The 17,316-nt window shown below is 50.9% G+C and overlaps 1 protein-coding gene across 1 annotated transcript in view; it reads left to right on the forward strand.

Moving 5' to 3' along the window:
• Nucleotides 1-5,949: 5,949 nt before the first annotated feature.
• Nucleotides 5,950-17,316, forward strand: part of EFNB2 (ephrin B2) — a 42,814-nt gene continuing 31,447 nt past the window's right edge. Inside the window, exon 1 of the mRNA XM_004577360.2 lies at nt 5,950-6,209. Within this exon, the coding sequence (XP_004577417.1) occupies nt 6,088-6,209 (122 nt within the window). The 5' untranslated portion in view covers nt 5,950-6,087. The remainder of the gene's footprint in view (nt 6,210-17,316) is intronic.

The following is a 17,316-nucleotide window of genomic DNA, read 5'->3' on the forward strand; positions in this document are numbered from 1 at the left end:
ACGGTGAAATTGTTCCTGTGCACTGTGCTGACTTCTCAGGCTGCAGGAAGCAGGATGTGGTTGGCGGTAATGCACACTCCATCTTTGTGCCGCAGCAATGTAGTGCTTTGTTTGCATCGGTTTCTGTTGCCTTTGTGTATAAGTTAAAATATCCACCCAATTTGCAGTTCAGATGTCCCCTAATTTAATTAATATGCTTTTTCCCCCAATTTCCTTTTTAGGTTATTCTTAATGCATTATAAATCTAATTGCTTGTTTTTATTGCAGTATTTAAAGTATGTAGTTACTTCCATTTATACTGTGGAGTTTGCAGAATTATCAGTTGTATAAGCTGTAAACCTTTCAAGTCGCTTGATGTGAGAACTCTGGTGCTTCAGGAGAAGGGATTTGTGGTTGAAGTACATTGTGTAGGTTTTCTTTATGAAGGCGCAGCCATTAGACTGTCCTTTGATAATTTACTCATTTAATCGTTCTTTTATTGCCACCTTTTCCAGAAAAGCAGCACCTGAAGAATTTTCAGAGGTTTTGTATTTCTTTGTAATTTTCCAAAGGAAAATAAGCACAGAATTCTGACTAATTGAACTTTGTGTGTCCTTTCTAATAACTCCTTTAAGGGGTCTTCGAGAAGTGCATGGAACTTTCCAGCACATTTTTGAGATCTCACATTATTAAATAGCCTTAGTTTTCCTCTGCAGGACAGTTCCTGTTGAGCTGTTACCATTGGAGACTCAGCACTGAGCCGTGTCAGCCTGCTTTACACCCCAACTGCCCATCATTTGGCACTGCTAGCTATAAATGCTGGAGACAGATTATCTTAACATTTGGGAATCTTGATTTTCTCCAGGAACCTTGTGAAATACTAGGAGCATTATTAGTTTCCTAAAGTACCTAAGGTAAAATCAAGGGCTTCAAGCTAGCAGTTTGGACTGGGGGACCGAAGCGCCTCAGCAGGCCATGTGTTTCAGTATGGTTTGGATTGCAGCAGCATCTTTGCTCTACAGAGTCGGGGAGGGTGCAGTCACTTAGAAAGTTTACCCTTTGCTAAGCGACTGCATCACACTCACTCCACTCAGCATTACTTACTCAGGAGGATTAGGTCATGTTTCCTGATAGGTGATTGCTACAGTTGGTGGTTTGGAGCTGGGAAATAATGGCAGAGGGTATAGAGACTTCAGGGAGAGTGTGTGGGAGGGGAGGGCGGGAGGTGGGGGTTGTCCCAGCCGCCTGCCCAGCAAATTTAATTCCTTGAAACTTTGTCCTGATTTTACAAAGTACTATATGTCAGATTGCTTGCTTTTTATATCTATTAGGCTGTACAACACATTCAGCAATAAGTGCTTTCAGACCTAAATTGTTACTGGGTTTTTAAGTTGAAGTGGACGCCATTAAATGATTGCAATTTTCTTGAGTTCCCAGGAAGGTGTAGTAATAATTCAATATTTTTGACTTAAAAAAACTTTACAGTGATTCAGCAGTTTCACTATGATATAGTTGTGTGCTTTTAATTGCATCAGTGTGTTTGCCAAGATGGATAGATTTCCTGGATTGTTAGAATAAAATAGTTTTTTCCACTTACCTGTTCGTTTGTTTCCTTCTCATTTGTCCACTTTCATTATGGATTAAATGACAGGTAAAGTAAGGAATTAAAAGATTATGTGGTTGCAGTTGGTTCCAAGAACCTCATTGTCAGATGGGATCAAGGGAGCAAGCATGTTACTCCCTTGGTGAAGGCCGTCTGGTCGTCCACCAGCATTTAGTTTCATATATGCTGTCTATTTTGAGTAAATCCAAAAGTGGAAATCCTTTCAGAGGTTCAATTAGAATAAATGATGGACTCCAGACACACAGCTTGAGGTCACCTGTCCTTTCATCCCTGCCACCCTGCCCGGTCCGGTTGGTGGTAAGGAGGGCTGGGCGGATGCTCCAAGCCTTTGCACCCCAGGTGCCCTAGTTCCTGGGAGCTTCGTGTGCCTGTCATGTGTACCATTTGCTTAAAAGGGACTGAAGTGACGAGTAGTGGAAAACGAGAGGACACAGCAGTGTGCCCTGAAGAGTATTTTGGTTTTAAAAAGCTCCGTAAGGTGAAGAGGCTGCATAAGGTATTTTGTTTCCATAAGGAATGCTGTGTGAACTGGAAGGGCTTTTCACCCAACTTCCAGAGGAGAAAATGATGCTCTTGCCCAAGATAACTTAGAAACAGGCTGGTGTGCAGTAGGTGGAATGCCAAGCAAACAGGAGCTTGCATGGCGAGCTTGATTGTAAGAAAGGGCTTTGATTTGTTTCCATTCTTCAGGATCATCCTCATGGAGGTAAATTGTTCAAAATGATTTGCTGGAGTTGTAAAAACTTGAATGACCCGAATGGAACAGCAAACACTGCCAAGGAACAGCATGTGGTTCCAGTAGAGACTCGCCAAAACATTCACAGCTCTGACACTGAGACAGCAGCAAACTTCCTGTGCTTACTGGTCATAAAATGTGGCAGGAGACCTTCCCGGGAACAAGCGAGCATCCTACGGCCAAAACCCGCCAGGCGTGCCAAGGACCTCGTGTGCCTTTTAGGAAATGACAAGTACCCAGCCAACTTGCGTACTTGCCACGTCGCTACAGCTAACTTCCAGAACTGACTTAGTGATTTCCAAATGCTCATTCATTTGATTACAGTTTAATCTCTTCCCATCCTAATGAAATTAGATTGAAGTCAAAATGCAAGGAAGTATATATTGTGATTAGTTCTTAGTGACTTACATTTTTGCTTGGTACATGGTGATGTGGCATATACATTGTTTGGCATATGTAGGAAAGAGATGGCTTCAGGGGATGTTTTTAATTACTGCAACTTGCAATGAAATAATAGGAAACATCTCAAAATCGTTTGCTGTTGCTGAAGCTATTATCTGACAGCAAATAGTTCACGTCCATCTACGCGTTCTTCAGTAGTAACCTGTGAAGGACTACTTTCGGTTATACACTTTGTTCTCAAAACAAGTGATTTTTTTTAAAGTATTTACATTTTCCCCAAGGTAAAATGCTTTGGATGACAGAGTACCTGCTCTGTAAACAGTGTTTTTGGAAGCTGGGCTATTTTCAGACAATGCAGATTTCCTTTATTTGCTCTGGTTTCCTTGCCGAGAGGATGTAGTGAGTTAAGAGGTCATAAATAAATTCCACAATACAAATTTTAAGTATGAAACCCTCTTCCAAAATCCCGTTAGTTCAGCTAACACGAGGATATCTTAGTACCAAAAAATAAAATTAAGCTGCTTTAGCTGCAAGTATATTTTAAGGGCATGCATAGCTTTTGTATAGTACACATTTGAGTTAACCGTAAACTCTCTCAGATATACGAATTTGAGCATTGTTTGCAATAAAGTTTGTCTTTGAATCCCATTCTCTAGAAAAAAAAGTTTAATTCGCTGGTATTAGATTTCAGTGAAGTTATATATATATATATATATATATATATATATATGTATATATATATATATATATATATACACGATGGAAGCGGTCCATTTGTCCTCCCATGAAGTTACAGATAATGGCGCCAGCCCCTTCCGGTTTCCTAAGTCTTATTGGAGATCTGCCGGTAAATTAGAATCGATATCCCGTCTCTCAGCTTTTTTTTTTTTTTCATTCCAAGACCTATTTGAATTTGAGTGCACTGCGCACTCCAGCCTTAGCTTGTTTTCGTGCTAATGAACCAGTCCGACACAGACTGCTAACACAGCGATGGAAACATTTAAGTTCTGTTAAAAACACACACTAAGGAAAGCAATACAAAGTATTACAAAGAAGGTGGGGAAACTAAGTTAATAAATTTAGTTTCGCTATAGGCTCCTTTATTGTCTCCCACCGAAAGAATAAACTGGTTACAGAAGCTGTAGGACTGCTCTGGGGTTCGTGCAGTTAGGCACACCAGGACACCGCGGTGTGGACCGTAACCCACAAGACGGGAACGTACCGCGTATTGCGAGTTGACTGATGGGACCCGAGCTTCGCGGGACGCCATGATCCGGTCGGGCAGGGCAGGGCCAGGAGTGCGGGCACCGCGGCCGGCCAGGGCAGGGAGGGCAGGGCCAGGCATGCGGGCACCGCGGCCGGCCAGGGTAGGGAGGGCAGAGCAGGCAGGGCCAGGAGTGCAGGCACCGCGGCTGGCCAGGGCAGGGCAGGTAGGGCCAGGAGTGCGGGCACCGCGGCCGGCCAGGGCAGGGAGGGCAGAGCAGACAGGGCCAGGAGTGCGGGCACCGCGGCCGGCGAGGGCAGGGCCAGGAGTGCGGGCACCGCGGCGAGGGCAGGGTAGGGCCAGGAGTGCGGGCACCGCGGCCAGGGCAGGGCAGGGCCAGGCGTGCGGGCACCGCGACCAGGGCAGGGAGGGCAGGGCAGGGCCAGGAGTGCGGGCACCGCGGCCAGGGCAGGGCAGGGCCAGGAGTGAGGGCACCCCGAGCTCGCAGGGCGCCGCGCGCCGCGGCCGGCCGCTAGTGGGTGCTGTGGGTCCGTGCAAGTGCCGGGAGCGGCGGATCCCGGAACGCGCAGTCCATGGCGAGAGGAATTCCAGCCACCTCTCCACCTGGGTCTTCGGGGCGCTGAGCAAGAAGCACGGGCGTGGACTTGAACCTCCGTGGACCCTGCAGAGGGGGAGTCTCCCCGCGCGTGCGTGGGCCTGGGCGCCGGCGGCGGGAGCGCAAAGCAAGCAGGCTGCAGGAGCGAGCCGGAGTTGCCGCTTCCCCCGCCGTCAGCCGCCGACTTGGGCCGCCTTCCCTGGCCCGTGGACTCTGCTAGCGCCTGAATGTCCGTGCGGGACCTCCGTTAAGTGAGGACCCCTCCATCCCCATCCTCCGCACCACCACCAGTGCCAGCGGGCGTCGGAGGGAGCGCGCGTGTGCTCTGTGCGACTCGCACCCCACAGACGAAAGCCCGAAGGAACCCCGGGTCTCCGACTGCACCCCGCGAGCCCTTCGCCCCCTCGACCGTCGGCTGCCTCTGAAGGCGCGCCGGAGGCCTTGCGGGCACAGGTGACCGTCGCGGCCTCGCACGTGGCCGTTCCCGAGCACTGGGGAGAGTGCCCGCAGCTCCGGGGCGTCCGCTGCTCCGGGGCGCTCTGCGCGCTCGCGGGGCCCCCTCTCCTTCCCGGGCGCCCGCTGCTCCGGGGCGCTCTGCGCGCTCGCGGGGCCCCCTCTCCTTCCCGGGCGCCCGCTCCACCACGCTCCCCTTGCGCCGCCCGCTCGGAGCCGGGGGCGGGGCTCACCTGTCAGCCCGTGCCCCGCCTCGCGGCGCCCAATGTCGGGCGGGGGCGGTGGACGGACGGGCTGGCCGTCCAACCGGCGCGCGGCTGTGGAGCGGCGGGCCAATGGACTGCGCGGCTCGGGGCGGGGCCCCGCGTTTATAGCGCTCTGACAGCGCGCCGGCCGCGCTGACTCTCCTCGGCGGGGACGGCTTCGCCCGCCGGATCGAGGAGCTGCTCGCGGAGCCGGTCCCGGCGCCCTCCCCGCACACAAAGGCCCGCGCGGGTTCGGCGCCCGCGGCGGGGACCGAGCGTCCTCCCACCTGCTCGGCGGGCAGGGAACCCGAGGACCGAGGCGCCCTTCACAGATCCGCGCTACGGGACATGGAAACGCGCCGACGCGCGCTCGGGCCGCTGCCGGCGCCCCTGGATCTATAGTCGGAGGCAGCCCCGCTCCGGGCGCAGCGCAGCGCCCGCCGTCCCGCGCCGAGTCGGGTCTCTGCTTCGGGCCTTTGTGTCCTGGCCCCGCGACCTCCCTGCCACCCCGCACCCGCTCGCCCTCCCGGCACGCTGGAGCCGCACGAGAGCCGTCCATCCGAGCTGCGTCCGGCGCGGCGCCCCGGAACCCCGAGCCCGCCAGGCCGCCGCGCCCCGCGCGTGCGCTCCCGCCTCGCGCCCTGAGGGCCCCGCAGGGCGAGCGCACACCTTGGCTCCAGCGACCCCGCGCGCTGCTCGGCGCGCCCCGGAGCCGCCTGCCTGCGGGCGCCTGCGGCCTCCCTCGTGTCTGCCCCGGAGGACTGCGGGTCCCGGCTCTCGTCTTGCCTCTCGGCTGCCCAGGGTGCCCGGACTGGGAGCGGCTTGGCCATGGCCGTGAGGAGGGACTCCGTGTGGAAGTACTGCTGGGGAGTTTTGATGGTTTTGTGCAGAACTGCGATTTCCAGATCGATAGTTTTAGAGCCTATCTATTGGAATTCCTCGAACTCCAAGTAAGTGGCCTCCGCGAGCCCTGGCGTTGCCCGCGCCGGGGCCGCCGCGCCGTCCGGGCGGGAGGAAGGGGTCGGGCCGCGGAGCCGATACTGGAGCCTCGGTCCGCTGCCTGCCGCCTGCTGCGCTTTTCGCTCGCACAGGTCGCCTGAGTTGGCTTCCCTGCCCGAGGACCGGCTCGAAGGGGCACCCTCTCCGGCTCTGGTCTTCCTGGTTCCCCTAGCGGCCCGGACCGCTGGGAAGCTCCCGTGGGGCTCGGGTGTCGCGTCCGGGGAGAGGCGCGTGGTGACCCTCGCCGCTCTCCGAAGATGGAGGACGGGGCCGCCAACGGCGCTGCGGGCGTGCGGGCACCGGCTGGCCCCGGAGCCTGGCGGGGATGCCGGTGTCGGCAGGGCGCAGGCGGCGCTGGAGCGTCCCTCGAGCCGGAGCCCGGCGCTGCCTTCAGCGCCCCGGAGCCCGGGCGCCTCCGCGCCGCCGGCCGAGGAAGCTCCGGGGAGCTCGGCGGCCGAAATCTGGCGGCGTGACGCGGGCTCCCGGCGCAGGAGACCGGCCTGGGGCCCCTCCCGGGCGGCTCCCGATGCGCCGGCCTCTGCCTTGCCTTCCTCTCTGAACCGGTGCCAGGAGCTCGGATTTTCGAGAACGGTTTCTGCTGCACCTCAGGGCCCTGCCTGCTTGGCGCCACTCCCGAGAGCTTTGCCTCGCATTGGGGGTACCCTGGGTGGGAGAGGGCACAAAAATCTGTGGCCCCGACTTGCTGGTACTAAAGGGTGCGTTAGGGAGAGCGTAGGGCGTTGTGGGGAGACACAATTGTCGGTATCGGCTTCCGAGTAGATTCAAGATTTGGAAAACGCCGCGCATCCCTAAATGTGTGTATGTGGTCCTGCCTGTGGTGGTTGTGCCTTTGGTATTGCGTATTACCTCGTCACCTCGTTCTCGGGGTGCATTTTGGATCCCAGCAAACAAATAACGCTCAAAATCGTGGGTTCTTAACCTGGAGAAACTTGGGTAAAGTGCGCAGATGGCGGCTGCCTTCCAGAGAGAGGCTTTGCACCCTCCTCCAAGCCCTGTCGGTGGTCTGATTGAAGTTCAGCAAGTTGGGGTGTGGGGGAATTAATGGAGAACGCATCTCAAAAGCGGTCGGTGTTACCAACATGTGAACCCCGAATTTCTCCACTAAAAGATCAGAAACATCGCGATTAGAGATGGCTTTGAACGAGCATCCTCTGGTGATGCTGGGTGGCACCTCCAAACCATGTTGCAATTTAGAAGTTACTCAGGCCAGCCGCCTGCCAGTTCTTCTGGTCTCGTAGCCGACCAAACTGTGGCGCTGGCGCCTTCCCAGCGACACCAGGGCCGGAGGCACCAGGTGGGGCGGCGGAGCGCAGGGCTGGGAGCGCGCGGAGCCGGCGCCGGCGGCCGCCTCGCCGAGCGCCTACAGAGGTCACTCTTGGACGCCGAAAGCGCGCCCGCCCGCCCCGCCCCCGGGCCGCGGCCCGCCGCCCGCCGCCTTCCACTTTCCCTTGGCACGGCCTAGGGCCCACCCTCCTCCCCATCCCCACGGGGACTTCATATCTATATTTAAATCTGCTTGCAAGACATTTACGTTAACCCCTTCAGCGTTCGGGTCAATACCTGTATCCTTGCATTCTGGTTAGCTAAGAGGAGGGTTAGAAAGACTTGCAGAAGGGGTAGAAAGTCGACTACAGCGCTTTCAGCCTGAGGTTTGGATAGGAAGACCTTTTTGTCCTGTGCTGGGGAATGCTGGAGGCTAGAGAGACTTTACCCGGGTCCTAAGGACTTGGGTTAACGTGCCCTTACCGGGCGAGGCCACCGGTTAGGGACCAGCGAGAGGCCCTTGGAGTAGGCGGCGGTGCACCCGCACTGTTCCCGGGGCTGTTGCTCCGCGCCCTCCATAGTGAAATTTCCTGGAGGATTGTGATGTAATGGCTTGCCCGCGGGCCTGGATGCCGCGGCCCTGGAAAAGGAGCTGCTTGGCAGAGTCCGCCGCCCAAGTGGCTGGCTTGAGAGACCAGGGAGGTTTCTGACTGGAGGGGTGAGACAGAAGAGTCTTTGCCAGGGTTCAGAGTGGGAACACACACACACCAGTCCTGGTGCCAGTGAGTTGCTTTACTTGGGGAAGTTACACGTTTGCTTCCAAAAGAAAGTTTCGGTCAGCAAGTAGGTGGCAGACAGGTAGTCCAAAGCGTTGAAGTTTCCCACCAGTTCATATGAACTGTGGACAGTCCGTTTATGATGAAGCCACCATCAGATGTTAGGTCTGTTTCTTTTGGGGGGTCAGCCTTTTCAGCAAGTGGTCCCCACGGGGAACACACAGCGGCTGTTTGAGTGAGAGAGAGGTTCAGAAACTCTCTTCCAAGTTCTGTGTCTCCATAACTACTTTCATCTTTTCATTGCTGCTCCGGGGCCCGAGTTTCTGGAACAATCTAAAGGAGTTGTGTGCACTGCCACACAGGCGGCTGTTCTGTTAGGTCACCCCTGGCACACGTGGGTCAGACACAGCCGCTTAGGTCAGGCTTTTTTTTCCCCCCCTCATTTGGGAGAGATTGGCAAAGCCTAGCTTCCATTTCTAATTGACAAAGTGACAATTTTTTGCCCAAGAATCATGTTTTTGTCAGTATAAAATAGTTGACTCCTCTAGAAAAATACTGACTTTGTTCTAGAGAGCGCGAATGAGTGTTGGGCTGATATTCTGGAAAGAGTGAAGAGAGTTTGCTGAAATAGCGGTCAGGCCTTCAAGGCTGTATGGAGGGTTGTTCCTGCTCCGTGGGCAGCATATGCTAGTTCACAAATGGCGGTCAGGCCTTCAAGGCTGTATGGAGGGTTGTTCCTGCTCCGTGGGCAGCATATGCTAGTTCACAAAGCGTTTGGCTTGCCCCGTGTAATTTTTCCCCCGACATAATACTGAATTCCTGGTATTGATTGACTTGATCCTAAAGAATGGCTGGAAAATATCCAGATAACCTCCAATGCAGGGGCTTCCCCAGAGCCAAGCTCTGAATAAATACAGGCCTGTCAGAGATTGATAAAATAAAGTACAATGGATAGTGCTGTTTAAACAGTGTGGTTCAATAACATATATAAGCCAGCCTGCCTTCCATTGTGTCTGAAATTCTTATTTTTGTAAGTAAACAAATGTACATTCACCACTGATTGAATAGCCCCTTGAACTATGCTCTGCAGTTTGTATTTGGGTTAATCTTGTCGGTTTTAATAGAAAGAGGGGAAAACGCACAAAGCACCAGGGCTGGAATTGTTAGTGCTTTCACATCCACATTCCTCACATTTTGTCAGGATGATTAACTGTAGGTAATAGACTGTCCTTGTTCCGCTGGAAGGCCGCGCCAGGCCAGGCACAAAGACGGAGCTGGAACGACACCTCCCACCGTGCTTGCCAGCCTGCTTCTCAGATGAGAAGTTACCTGGGAAGCCTGTGTCTCAGGACGGCACTTCTTAACCTTCAGCATTGCAGCCTGGAGCTTCAGGAGCCCGAACCGCAGGTGAAGATGGTTGGAGAAGCACTTGCTTCTGAATCTCAGGCCGAGCTGCTGACAAAGATGCAGATGGCCGCAGTGTTCCAAGGCTTTTCCAAGTCAGGTCTCTGCACAGGTGGCGCAGCCCTCAGCAGGGGGCCGCGTGGAAGCCGCGCGTGGGAATAGCCGAGGCGTGAGCGGTGTATTTATATTAATTATCCTAAAACCTTGTCTATACACTTACTGGGTGAGTCCTCAGGTTGGTGGGCCACATGATAATCACTTTCAGACATTGGAATCCTTGCTGTCTCTTTCCCTGTGATACTTTGGGTGGCACCCAGGAACTGAAGTGTGACACCCCAACTTTGAACACTGCTTGAGAGCACGTGCACCTGATGAGAGCCAGTTTGAGATCCCATGTGACTGCAGCCATGCATCAAAGCAGTGGGAGTGGCAGGGAACGGGAAAATACAATGTGGACCCTAATTTTTTAAGACATGTTTTAGAAAAGATGTTTCAGCATCTTAGAAAAACTCTTCAAATCTTTAGTGGCAGTGTAGAAAGAAGCACCCTTCTAAGGAAGCTGGTGAGGACGACCCTCAGCAGCCTACCTTGGCTGCTGATTCAGGAACCTGTTTTTCAGGCCACCTGCTTCTGCATCTACATGGGTTTGCTGATGAGCTCACCCTTTGTGTAGCAGAGCAGAACCTTAGAGAGGAATGTTGACTGTTTAAAATATTTTGATTGAAATATGCAGGACCCGCTGAGCTAAGGGCTCCTGGTCAGGAATTAGCTCCCTTGGACAGGAGCAGCTCCCCCTTTTCAGGGGGAAGGCTGGGAGGGATTAAAATGGAGCTGCGGGGAGGATACAAGCAAGGAGGGCTGGGTAGGGAACGGACGGAATGGACGGTTCCGAACAGCTTGGAAAAACTCCTGTGGCTTCATTGTCTCTCTAAGCCAACGAATACAAAGCATTTCAGCCCTTCTCCCGTGATGGAAACCGTAAACCCGTGACACGGCTCCCCTGTCTAACTTGTTTAATTCTCATTTTAAATTCAGCACTATACGGCCCGTGTGAACTCTGAAGATTTCTTTAGTAATCCATTTTGTAGTTCCGAATCAAAAACAAAGTGAAAGGGTCTGACACAATTTGCTTTTATTTTTAGGCAAATCAACCCTGGTCATAGTTAATAAGGGGATTACAACCCAGACTAGGTCTTTACAGATGTAATGTAATTCAAGGGCAGGACATAAAGAAACTGATCCCTTTTGATTGAAGTATGGTAAAAAGGCATAGAGAAACTAGCAGCAGTAAGCTGATTGTATGGCAATAAAACCACCATTTTCTGTCTTTCAGATAAAAATAATGTGGTAAATCCATGCAGTTCATGAGATGTAAAGGGGAAGCCATGGCAACATATAGATTAGCTTGATGTTAGAAATGACACGTCTCTGAAAAGGGTGCCAAGGCCAAGGCGCCCGTTCCAGGCTGCCGGGTATTATGTGAGAACCACACAGACTTGGTAACTGGGATTAGAAAGTGTCAAAGCTCCACTTGGGGTCTGGGAGGGGGAGGGCAGCAAAGAAAAGCTGCCCAGTTCTTGCTCATTGGTGGTGGATAATATGGCCAAGGTAGATTTCATTGGCTGCCTTTTTATAGCTTGTGATGGGCTGATGAAAACTTCAGATCACTGTAATTGTTAGGGCAAGGAAGATCTTTCCTTTTTAACTCCTGGCCTAACAGCGGCTGCCATTCTGTAGGATTAACCCCGCAATTTCTCAGTGCTTGCCTTAATCTATTTGGGCTTCAGGCAGGGACCTGCTGGGAAGGAACAGAGACCAGAGGGATAGGTAGGGCTGGGGTTATCTGAAAACAGAGACTTCAGCTTGCAGCATCTTTCAGACCTCTGCTTGGGGAGCAAAGGTACATCAGTGCTGCCCATGCTTCCTCCGGCAGAGAGCTCTGCTGTGAATTTTGTCATTTCCACCCTGGAAAAAAAAAAAAAAGAGAGATGATAAAGTTTTGAAAGGTGGGACAGAGAATTTGCCTTTCATTCAAATTAGCACTTGCCCTGTATGCCGGAGCCAGAAGGTTCTATCTAAAGAACAGGCTACACCTCAGTGCGAGGCTTAGCCTTTGAGGCGGATGGGACAGACCCCTCAGTGTAAACCAGAGGGTTATAAAGATGTTTGTGCTGCCCGGCTTGCAAGTGGAGAACATCTCCAGGCTGTTGAGTCCCACTGCTGTCTGTCTTCAACAATCTCGTAAATAAGCCAGCGTTTTGTTTTTGCTTTCCATGCTTCCCATCTTAGCCATTAAACAAAGTCAGCCATTGAGGCCAGGAAGGGGTTCCACACAGAGCGACATCCGCACTTGGGTCGAGCCAGAGAGGAAAGACGCTGCGTTATTGCCCGCTATTTGGCAATTGCAGAAAGGCCTTGGCCTTTCTTTAGGCGTCTGGACTCTTCAGCTGGAGAAAACAGCCAAGATTGCAAACACCCCAAGTGTCTGTTCTGATGGAGTGGGTCCTGGGGGGGTTGTTTTACAAAGGGGAATTCAGTCCTGTTTTTGTTTAACAACATGAGGCTTTTAGACTTCTGCTTCTGTAACTGAATGATGAAAGATTGCCATTAAATCCCAACTAATTCTTTTTTAAACCCATTTTGTTGATTGTGTTCCTGATTCTCAGCTGACCTGACCATCTGTTTGGGCTATAGATACGTTATTGCGTTTGTTGTCTGGTTTTCTCATTGCTATGAGAATGAGTAGAGTCATTACCATGTAGTTTTCATCAGCTAGGTTTCAGAATGACTATACAGGGACCTGCAGCATACCGGGGCCTGCTTGTCTCCTCTCTCTAGCGTAATTCGGTAACCTGTATCAAAGGATCTATTTCATCTGTCCAGATTCATCAAAAGAAGGGACCCCCGCCTAATTTACAAGCTGGTCACATCCTAGCACCTTGCATTCTGCATTTGACAATGATTGCTAATGGCCCATTCAACTAAAGTATTTGCTTGTTAACAGGGAACAGAACATGATAAATGTCCAGCAAGCTTGCGGGCCCCTTCAGCTTTTCAGATGCACACTGGTGCATATTTATGGCAGACATGGACAAAAGCAGCAGCTGAATTGCCCTGGCCTGCAGCTTTCTGTTAGGAACAGGGTTAAAGTGATTAAAGAAATGATGCGAGAAAGGCCTGCTATTTGTTTACTAACCCTCACCCAGCTTTTCGTTTTGCCTGCTACTTGGGTGAACATATTTGAGAAGTGTGCTAGGTAAGCCAGCCAGGGAAAGAGTAGGAATGCACACCCAGGCAACCTGCTTCTGTGATCCTGCCGGAGTATCAGCAGTGCCTCTAAGCCAGTAAAACATTCTCCTTTACAAATATAAATATGTAATCTTGATCCAAAGCACTTTGTGAGTGCATCCTTGCTGGTCCCCCCAACCCTTCTCCCTAAGAAGGCTCTATTCAAAGACAAATAGGTTGCTTCTGCCCTCGAGGATTCTCTACATAAAATAAGAGGAAGAAATTGGCTGAGGAGAAGTGTTCCTAGGTTGTTCTGTCCAGTCTGAATGTGGGCTCCATGAGGGGTGGGGCTTCAGAATCAGCTGGCCTTTTGTGAAGCTGTTTGCCCCTGTGCTACAGCGTTTCACACTACTGTAGAGTTGACTCGGTAGGAAGTGCTTAAACAATGCACATTCTTTAATTATGATTTGCATTCAGTTGTGTGCAGCTTTAATTACAGTATGACTGGTACCTGTGCCATTGTCCCAGCGTCCCAGTGCTTGCTAGTGATGTCCCCATGGCCACTGAGTCCTTAGTTGGGACCTTCCACGTACACCACTCCCACATCACCCAGAATCCAAGCAGTCATGAGCATTATCACATTTTTGAAACCAGAAGAGTCAGTGTGTTTGTGTTGCACAAAAGTAGGTGATTACAGCAACTGTGGGACCCAACTGCCTGCTGCTTCCCAGTCCACACCTTCTGCAGGCTGCTCGCGCACATGCGTGTCACAGGATTGTTCTCTCGAAGCCCAAAGTGGCTTTCCAGTGATCTCTTCCAGCCTGATCCAGTGCAGCTGAGGCATGGCGTGCTTTTGTGACCTGAAAAAACCTTCCAAATTTCAGTGCTTGCCCGTTCCACCAACCTCCTGAAACAGAACTGCAAATGAGTGAGTGTCAAGTTGAGAATCTGCCTGACTGGAAGAAGTTAGAAAATGTTTTTCACTGAACTGCCAAAATTATATTTGGGTGCATTTTAGATGAAAACAAAAAACGAGAAGCTTCCCCGGGCCTTGAGTCCTTTGTACTTTTTTAGGGGCAAATGGGTTACAATTTCTCCTAGCTGAGTTCTGTCTGTATGACATGAATCAAATGTGACTTTGTTGTGGGGTGCAAGCGAGATCACACCAGACATGTCTAAGATTTATTAAGGAGTCTTTCTTAATCAAGCTTGGTGCTAATAGAGCACAATAGCAAATCACAAGTCCATACGGCTATCCAACCAAACATAATCCCAAAAGGAACAAATGGTCATTACCCTTAAGTCCATCCATTAAGCTGAAGACCTATGTCCCGGCTTCTCCAACAATGTAAATCATCCTGAGAGACATGCAACGGACAACCTGGACACACTCACAAAGCTGCAGACATTCATCTTTTCCTGGCTTCTCTGCCCACATTCGACTACTGCTAGGCCTCACCTCTCCTGGAACTCCTGACAGCACACAAACCAGAAACAACATTATTATATCCATTGTCCCACCTAAGCAATACACAGGGACCATGCTCAGGGGATTACCTGTCCTGGGTCAGCCAAGATTCAAGGTGCCAGAGTAACGGATGCACCTGGCCAGAAAGAGAGAGAGCTCCTGCTTTATGGGCCTTTTAAAGGGGCTTATGAGGAGAGTGGTTACACAACAATGCAATACTGTCCCCTCTCAGTTGATAGGTGAGTCACAGGTGGGCTAAGGAGTTGATTAGTGCTCGTTGGGATGGCAGGAACAGGAGCTGGGCTTGTAGCTAAAAACACCTAGACTAATTGGACTTCCAATATCCTGGCTAATTTAGGATGTGGGGGGTGGTTGAGGATGGAATTAACATTCCATTGCTGTAAGGACCCACCTTCAGGACAGAGGGTAGAGAACACAGCCAAATTTCATCTGCCCACTGTCAACGGGTGCTGGCTGTCACTGACTGCACCCATAACACCTCTCCTCTTCCTTCTCTGTGGCGTTGCAGTTCAGCAGAAAGGGCAGAACTCGCTGGTGGGACAGCTGGTTCCTATCAAGTCTACACCAAACACAACTTCATCTCAGCAGGCTGGGGACATCAAACACACAGCCCAGGTCCAGGTGGCTGCCTACTCTCCACTGCCAGAGGTCTACCTTCCTCTTGAACTTCAGGATACACAGTCACCTGCCAGGCTTCTGCAAATATGGATTCTTGATTTCTGAAGTCTGAGGGCAGGTCTGGGGAATTTGCATTTCTAACAGCTCCTAGCTAGTGCACGTGCTGGGAGATCACACTTTGAAAACCATTGCCCTAGATCAACTTTTTTTTTTAAAGATTCATTTATTTTTATCACAAAGTCAGATATACAGAGAGGAGGAGAGACAGAGAGGAAGATCTTCCGTCTAATGATTCACTCCCCAAGTGATAGCAACGGCCGGTGCTGTACCGATCCGAAGCCGGGAACCTGGAACTTCTTTCAGGTCTCCCACTCGGATGCAGGGTCCCAAGGCTTTGGGCTGTCCTCAACTGCTTTCCCAGGCCACAAGCAGGGAACTGAATGGGAAGTGGAGCTGCCGGGATTAGAACCGGCACCCATATGGGATCCCGGTGCTTTCAAGGTGAGGACTTTTGCTGCTGGGGACAGCGCCGGGCCCCCTAGATCAACTTTTAAGGAAAACAATTCAATGTGAGGTCATCCCAGTTTTAAGAGCTGTTTGAGGGTCACTTGCTTTGCTGCTCCCTGTCCCGTTGTTGGTTTGCAGAGCCAGGAATAAGATACCTAGACTACTGAGGGGAGATAGTTTGACCTTGACTGTGTTAGGCCTTTACTACACTTTGAGAATATGTGGTATCTTCTATAAGTTTGTTGGAGATTGCATATTTTGAAAAAAAACTGTGCATGAACTGCAAACTTTTTTTCCCAAAGTTTTATTTATTTATTTATTTATTTTGGAGACTCAAATATACAGAGAGGAGGAGAGACAGAAAGGAAGATCTTCCGTGCACTGATTCACTCCCCAAGTGGCCGCAATGGCTGGAGCTGAGCCAAAGCCAAGAGCCAGGAGTTTCTTCTGGGTTTCCTATTGGGTGCAGGGTCACAAGGTTTTGGGCCATCCTCCACTGCTTTCCCAGGCCACAAGCAGGGAGCTGGATGGGAAATAGGGCAACTGGGACATGAACTGGTGCCCATATGGAACCTCAGCTCGTGCAAGGCAAGGACTTCAGCCGCTAGGCTAATGCACCAGATCCAAACTTTTTTTTTACTTGCCAGAAATATATACTTTTGAACTAAATTTTTGTGCACACTTTAAAAGTGCCCTTTTACAAAGCTCAACAATCTCTATACTCCAGAGATAAACTCTGAAACTTGTGGAGAGAAAGCCAGGCAGAATCCAGCACCATACAGACTCGGGGGCCTAGCCCAGGGCCATGGCAGTATACTGAGAGGAAGGGGTCAGGGGCAGGGCCAGGAGTGCCTGCTACTTATCTTAAAAAGGCTCCCATGAACAGCCAGGGAGGAGAAGGCATCTCTGAGCAAAGCAGAAGTAACTGAAAGAGAAACTAGTTAAGTCTTAGGCTCAGGGCAACATGTGTCCCTCAAGTGTCCGTATGCAAACAGCACCTCTGCTCCGTCCATCTGGCCAGAGCACAGAACAGAGCTGGCAGACAGGACAAGTAGGCCAGTGAGCTCACAGACCACTGCCTCACTGTGGGAATTATTGGGACCTGTCGCTTTTTTAAAATGAGTGTGATAACGGATAGGTTTGGCAGTTCAGTTTAGTACAGGCAGTGGGGCAGGGGCCCCTTCAGTTTAACCAGAAGCACATGCTCTAGAATTTGGCCGTGAGGGTCCAGGGCAGGTTGGCCTTTAACAAGCTGTGCATTTGGGGAATAATACTCTGTCTCTCCATTGTCCATCTCTAAAATAGAGATGACACTAAACAGTGCTGAGGAAAGAGTTGTGGAATTGGGCTGATGATTGAGTGTATTCAAAGAGTTTAGCTCTGTGCTTGATACAACAAGCTAATAAATGTCAGATATTATTAATAAAAATTAATTGGGTGTCTACTATGTGCCTGGCTTTGGTTCAATTTGCCTTCCACATCCAAAGAAGAAAGTAAAAATACTCCATTAACAAAGCCACTAACATGAAATTTTCAACTCTTTCGTTATGTTCTATGTTGTTACCTGCCACTGGCTCTTGAAGCCTTCCTGCTATATAAAGCATCTTTTTATTTCCCATCTGAATTAAACTTTCCTGTACATACCCATTCAGCTATCTAACCACACTCTCACATCTTGGAGTTCGTTGGTTTATTCTCATAAAAGGCATAGCAGACATTGGATTGTTGAATGAATACATGCACTTAAGCTGT

The sequence above is a fragment of the Ochotona princeps genome, chromosome 12, assembly GCF_030435755.1.
Source record: "Ochotona princeps isolate mOchPri1 chromosome 12, mOchPri1.hap1, whole genome shotgun sequence".
In the NCBI taxonomy this organism is placed as follows: Eukaryota; Metazoa; Chordata; class Mammalia; order Lagomorpha; family Ochotonidae; genus Ochotona; species Ochotona princeps.